Source organism: Mus pahari, chromosome 3, assembly GCF_900095145.1.
Source record: "Mus pahari chromosome 3, PAHARI_EIJ_v1.1, whole genome shotgun sequence".
In the NCBI taxonomy this organism is placed as follows: Eukaryota; Metazoa; Chordata; class Mammalia; order Rodentia; family Muridae; genus Mus; species Mus pahari.
Window position 1 is genome coordinate 60,881,490 of NC_034592.1, and position 7,072 is coordinate 60,888,561.

General features: G+C 32.5%; 1 protein-coding gene across 1 annotated transcript in view; it reads left to right on the top strand.

Annotated features, from left to right (window-relative positions):
• The window catches only part of Mtx2 (metaxin 2), a 49,181-nt gene that overhangs the window by 14,974 nt on the left and 27,135 nt on the right, over positions 1 to 7,072 (top strand). Inside the window, exons 2-3 of the mRNA XM_021192966.1 lie at positions 1,437 to 1,484; positions 2,495 to 2,541. Coding sequence (XP_021048625.1) covers positions 1,437 to 1,484; positions 2,495 to 2,541 — 95 coding nt within the window. The remainder of the gene's footprint in view (positions 1 to 1,436; positions 1,485 to 2,494; positions 2,542 to 7,072) is intronic.

Consider the following 7,072-nt stretch of genomic DNA (forward strand, 5'->3'; position numbering starts at 1 on the left):
CTCTCTCTCTCTCTCTCTCTCTCTCTCTCTCTCTCTCTCTCTCTCTCTCTCTCTTTGTGTGTGTGTATGTTGGTTGAGTTTGAACTCAGTACTTTATATATGCAAGATGAGCACTCTGCTCCTGAGCTACTAGAATTGAAACTTGAATTTTCACATTCTAGCTCATATTATAAACTAATAGAGTAGCAAGTATGTTATGCAAGACATGGTACATTGTGACTCACACAGAGGTATAGAACACAACTACTTTCTCAGTGACTGTTTGAATATAGTTATCCTTTGGAAATTTTATAAATATTATTTCTGTGCCTCATTATGAACAAGGTTAATAGGTTTCTTTTACCTATTACCTCTTAAATGATCCCTTAAAATGCTTTACATATGGAGATTTCTTTTAAAATCAACTATTATAATATATTAAAAATGACTTGTTGCTGTGTCAGAGACTGGCTCAGCATAAACACAGTTAGAAAACTATCAATTATTAACTACCACAACCTACTTTCTTGCTAAGAACAATCATAGTTGCTATATTAGGGTTAATTATTTTGGTGTTTTATGTCCTTTACAAAGACTAACTTGGTAAATGAGATCCTGATAATTCCATGTATTCTGATAATGGAACTATTGCTTCCTTAAGCACAGTTGAGCAGACACTATTTAAAACTGTTTTTCCTCAGCTCTGGGAGATTGTTATTCTTTATATATGGATTCTCTATACATGGAATCTTCTGTAGATGAGAGAGTAAGGGTCAGGGACAAGCATCATGAAAATTAATTGAGCTTTACCGACTTTGTTTCACACTGTAATGCTGCTTACTGCTTATTATGCCACTGGGCAGTTAGTTTTTGTAGGGTGACAGTCCTGAAGTCAAGGCAGTAGATTCTTTCATATTCATTGGGATTCCTACATTTTAAAAAACACTACTTAAAAAAAAAAAAAAGAAAAGAGAAAAGAAAGGTGGTAAGGCTGTTGACAGGAAAGAAAGGTGGGAAGGCTATTAACAGGCATGTTTGGTTCTTTCATCTAATGTGTGATATTTTACTTTTTTGAAAAGACTATAATAACATGTTTTGGACATTGTTTTGTACTGGATAAAATACTAGGGTTTTTTTGTATGTATGAACAATATTTTGGATATAGCTGCTTTTAAGGAAGCTAACTTTATTTTTTAATTATCTTTTAATTTGGCAAGATAGTTTCCTTTTTTTCTATGAAAAACATTACCACACAATTAAGAAAACATTAAAAAGAGCCTAGCCTTTGTATGCAGGTTATCATACAGTTCATATAGTCTAAGATAGTATGATTCATTGCTGTAGTGTTACCTTAAAGTAGACTTTATATGCTTGCTAATGTACATATTGATGAGCCCTGCTGATTAGTGGTATACCTTTGCACCACATACCTACTTATCATTGCCTTGTTTTTGCAGCTACAGAACCTTGGCCTGAAAATGCGACCTTATATCAGCAACTGAGAGGTAGGTTCTTATTCACAATTAAAAATGGTTTTGTATCAGAATATACTTACAACCAACAACAAACTCCCAAATTAAACCAAGCCAGTTGACCAACCAAGTAAATAAACGAAACTCTTCAGCCCCTAAATGTACTAATATAATTTCCTGCAATGAGAATATAAAACACAAAGAAGAGATTCCCTTGTATAATTTGTCTATGAGGTTTTGCTTAAACTTGTACCTACCAGTTAAACCAACTATTCATATCCTATAGGGTCCTTAGTTTATTATTGACTCATTATATTGGCTGCTGTAGGCAGTGTAAAATGATGTGGTCGCAGGAGCACTTGGCAGATTTACTGCACCAATAGCTGAGACAGCAGATTTTTGAAGTCCTGTGGTAAAGTGGGCTCTCAGTAAAAAGGAACTGTTAAAATGTATAGGCTAGGATGGTTCAGGCTCCCTTTAGCAGCTCTTCATATATCATCAGATCACATTATGGACCCCATTTGGGGCTCAGCAGCCTGCTACAGTTGTCAGAGCACTGCAAAGTAATGAAGACTAATAGGCAGCAGCCCCCGTCTTCTAAGCATGGAATTTTTATTGCAGTGAACTTGTCATCTTTCTTTTGTGTGACAGACCTAGACACACTGTGCAATATTAACTGTTAGCTGGTTTATATGGTTGTGAATGCTTTTGCTTTTAACTATAGAGATTTGAACAGATACTATTTTACTTCATTTTAATGAAAAGATTTTTTTAAAACTTAAAAAATAAGTGGTTTTTTAAATAAACAATTTTAATTGTTGATAAAATGAGATAAATGACCAAATAAATTTTAGAACAGTCTTATTTTATCATTATTTACACATAGTAATGTAACCAAAATTATTGCATAACAACATTGATACATATCTTCATAATTTCATTAGTGTAGGATTTTTAAAGAAATAAAAATCGCTTTAAAATATTATAAATATATTTTGCTTATTTAGAAATTAAACTTTGGACCTTTCATTATGTTTCCACAGGAGAGCAAATTTTGCTTTCTGACAATGCAGCATCTCTTGCTGTGCAGGTAAATATGTAAATAATGTAATTTTGTTCTTTGTGCTAAAGGATTTATATCATTTGGAGTTGCGGTTCACCCCCACTGAGTGTCTGATACTGTATGTTTAGAGTCTTTCTGTGAGACTTAGCATTATCAGTATAATCTCACACTTCTGTGCAGTATAATTCTATATAGGATTTTCAGTTTTCACTATGCAAAATAAACTTCATTATTTGTTCCTTTAAGCAAAATTGCATGTTCTGTCTTAGCAATTGTTATACTTTTGGTTAGATATGATAGTATTTGATTTGGGGTGATACTTTCACTTACAGACTCAAAATTATTTTCTAACTTATTTGTATAGAGTTACTTGCTACATATTTTTAATTATTATTCTGTTCATTGCACACATGTTGACCTTAATTCCATCTGTTAATCTTCAGGCAGATTCTTTCTAGCTACTCCTTATATATACTCCTTATATATTTACATGTACATTTATTATTCCCAGTCCCCTTATTGACTGCAGTGGCTTTTAAAGCTGTATCTTATAGTTGGATAATTCAAAAAATAGTTTTAGCAGTGTAAACTTAAAATTGTATTATGGAATACATGGAGAATTGTTTATTTGGAAACAGTATATGTTTTTGTAGGTTGTAAAATTACAGTTTATATAAACATTTTACATGTTTAGCTGCTTAGGTACTTAGTTTGTATAGTTTGAATCACAAAGAAGATTTACTGTGCAGCATATAAAAGGAATCTATAGATCTGTAGCATTTATTGTAGGTAAGACTGAGAGCTGCTGGTGGACAAAGAGAAATGGGAGGAGACAAAGTATTTATCAAGCTTTTGTCGCTTTGGAGGCATAATGCTAAGCATTTAATTTTAGTTCATCTCATTTATAGTTTTATTTGATAACCTCCAGGTTTAATACAAACATCCAGTATGGCAGAAGATAGTATGGCATTCAGCTTATCTTTGCTTTAAGGCAGAAATGATGGGAAGAAATGTGCTTGGACAATAACTTATTAGTTGTTTACATTTGTTTTATATCTTTTACCAAGAATATACATTGTAATTTTTGCCTTTATTTTGTTTTAAGTGTTATTTAAGTAATTTTTATTTTCTTTTTATCTTAACTTTGATAAGCAAATTTCCAGTTATGTGCAATATATATCTATATATCTATATCTCTCTCTATATATACACACATACATACATATGTACACAAACACACTTTATACAGCTTTTCTTAATCTTTTCTTTTAGTGCGATAAATGGAATTTTAGTGTCATATAAATATATGACAGTATATATGTATGTATAAAACATGGTTGCCTGAAATAAAGAATGTACTCAGATATATATTGTATAAATGGTTTGTTAGTGTGGTGAACTGATAAACAACAGTGCAAATAAATTATTTGCTGTGTGTAAAATAATATTTTTAATTTTTTATCTTTGAAAAGACATCTTTAGTGCATAATGAATATTTTAGATGATGCAGTGTTTTTTGACCACTTTTAACTGTCATTTGGGAGATAGCACTTTAAGAATTTAAAAAGGTTAATTAACATTTTTTTCCAGAAATTTTTTCAGTGCATGTAGTGAAAGAAAAATGATACTCAGGCTATTTTGTATGTGATTTCAGCAGGTTTGCTCCTTATTGAAGCCATCTAAGGGTTTTTTATGAAGAACCCTTAAGTGAAATAGTATTATTGTAGGGAGTACTGCAGTAATTAATTTTGAACAAACAGAAAAATATTTTGGGTAGAAATAGACTAATAACTGAGCTAGGGAGTGTTTGGCTTCTTGAAGAGATGACAGTGGTTAAGCAGGTTGGGCTGTCAGAACTGTTGGAGGAGTGCCATTGGGTAACCCACTGGGTAGACACCAGGGACACTGCTCACTGTTTCACAGTGTATATAGGTCAGCTCTCAACAATGAGCTCTCCAGCTCCAAGTAGAAATGGTGTCAAGTTTGATCAACCAGAGTCTAGATGGTTTAATCAGTTTCTGTACAAAGCAAAATGTCAGACTACCACTATTTTAAAAATTGATATTTAAGTTTTTCCTGGAAGGGAAGGAAAAACCCAACGTGGTATATATTATTGTTTTTATGGTTCCTATTAATTTGTTTTTTCACTATAGTTTCTCAATCACAGTTGCAACTGAAATAACACCAAAAAAGTTCTTTTAAAAATAATGGAATTTTGCTTAACCATTTCAATTTTTTTATCCTACATATGTCACTTAGATGATAAATTAACCAGCATATATTAAAAATTCCTGGTTTTCCTCAATATTCTTTGGCTTGACAGCTGATAGTAGCCATGACTATAAATGTGACTTTTCCACATATCTGATATAAACTTTATGGAGTAATTTTCTTCTATATAGAGAGGAGCAGCATCTGTTTAGAAGAATCAGCTAAAGGCTTCATGTTTGATGTATAAAATTGGTCAAAACAATGTGACAAGTATCCATAAACTGTATATTTTCTAGAAGATACCAGATATCAAACAGTGGACATTTTAATAACCAATTACTCCGTCAGAAATTCAAATTTTACTTATCACACTGGGTAGTGTTTAGTATATTCCGGAAGCTAAGTGCTTGGTTATTTTTAATGAAAGATACCTTTATGACTTCAGTTCAAAAGAAAATAATTTTCCTTTTGGTGATCATTTTCCCTGTGATTTGCTTTCTTTGTATTATTTATCTGCCAGTACAGGCTTGCCTGAGTGCTGCTTAGTCATGATGGAATCTTGACTGCTGACTGGAGTAAAAAGTCAGTCTGATAGATTTTCATGAGTTTAGTGTTTGTGTAACATTGTATGCACACACATACATAGACACATTTCCCGTTTTAAAGTGCTACTTTGAGATACTTAGGCTTATGTTGATTAGTAAAACAAACCTGTTAGTTCTCTGTTACTGAAGTCTCTTATCCCCTAAATTTAAACCAACTGTACAGTAAATAATAGAGTGCTAACCACGAAGTAATTAAAAAATTTCTAGTAGCCTCATTAAAAATGTAGTTAAATTTTAGTAATATGTTTTACTTAGCTCAGTATATCAAAATATTATCATGTAATCAATAGTTTACTTTTTTCATATTAAACTCAAAGTTTCATATGTACAATTAGAGTAGATCTCAGTTTGTGCTAGCTATAGTTCATATGCTTAGGAGTAATATATAACTTTTGCCTCTGGTATTGGACAGTACTAGTTTAGAAATACAGTAGAATAAATACATATGAACTCTTTACGTTTTTGGAAAAAATGCTTTAAAAAAAAACTTTAAGAAGTGCTGGCCATAGTATTGTATTCCTTTAATCCCAGCATTTAGGAGGCAGAGATGGCATATCTCTGTGTGTTTGAGGACAATTTTGTCTACATAGTGAGTTCCAATACTGCCAGGGTTAAATAGAGGGAACCTGTTTCAACAACAGCAATACAAAAAACAAAACAAAAAACACAAAACTCCACAAAACTATGTCTATACTGTTTCAGACTATGTTCTCTTTTATAGCAAGTACCACACAGTGAAATCTTTGTTTATCTTTGGCAGTTTATCTTTGTTCCAAGAACAGTATATTTTAAGAACTCTGTTTTGCAGGGTGTTGGTGGTGCACACCGTTAATCTCAGCACTCCAGAGGCAGAGAGACAGGCAGATCTCTGTGGGTTCTAGGCCATCCAGGATAGCTAGGGCTGATACATAGTGAAACCTTGCCTCAACCCTCCCATTAACATATTTAAAACACTTTGGGTATTATAAATATGCAATGGATATTGATTGTTTCCTTCTATCCTGATTCTTGGTAGAAATACATTTAATCAATTTCAACAAGATGATTAGAAGCTTATAGGCTTGATAATACCTAAAAAAAACCACCACTGGGAATAAATATTATTTGTAAAGTTTTAAGAGGGCATTTTTATATTCACATGAACATTAATAATTTTTATAACCACATTAAATGCAGGATTTTTTTAATTCTTTGGAATTTCATACATGGATTTTTATCATATTTACCCTCCTATTCCTTAACTCCTTCCAGATTCACTCCCCGTTTTCACCCTCTACTAACTTTGTGTCCTTTTTCTTCTTTTTATTACCGAGCAAGTCCAGTTTCTGTTGCTCATACACTCATGGGTGTGATGCTATCCACTCGAGCATGTGTAATCATGTCTTCATGCAGTGCCTAAAAAATATTAAGATTCAGTGGGTAAACCTAATGTTATCTGAGTATTAAGACTTGTTTTAAAATTTAATATTAAATGTTTGTGTATAATTAGTTCTCCTGAGAGCTTTTATGTAGAGTATTAGGATCAGGATCAGTCCTTACCACAGCCCAATAAAAGGTACTACTGTTACTCTAGGTTTTTTGTTTTTTTTTAAATCTCTCTTAGACTTTTTTTTATTATTATTAGATATTTTCTTTATTTACATTTCAAATGCTATCCCAAAAGTTCCCTATACCCTCCCCCCGCCCCTGCTCCCCTACCCACCCATTCCCACTTCTTGGCCCTGGCATTCCACTGTACTTGG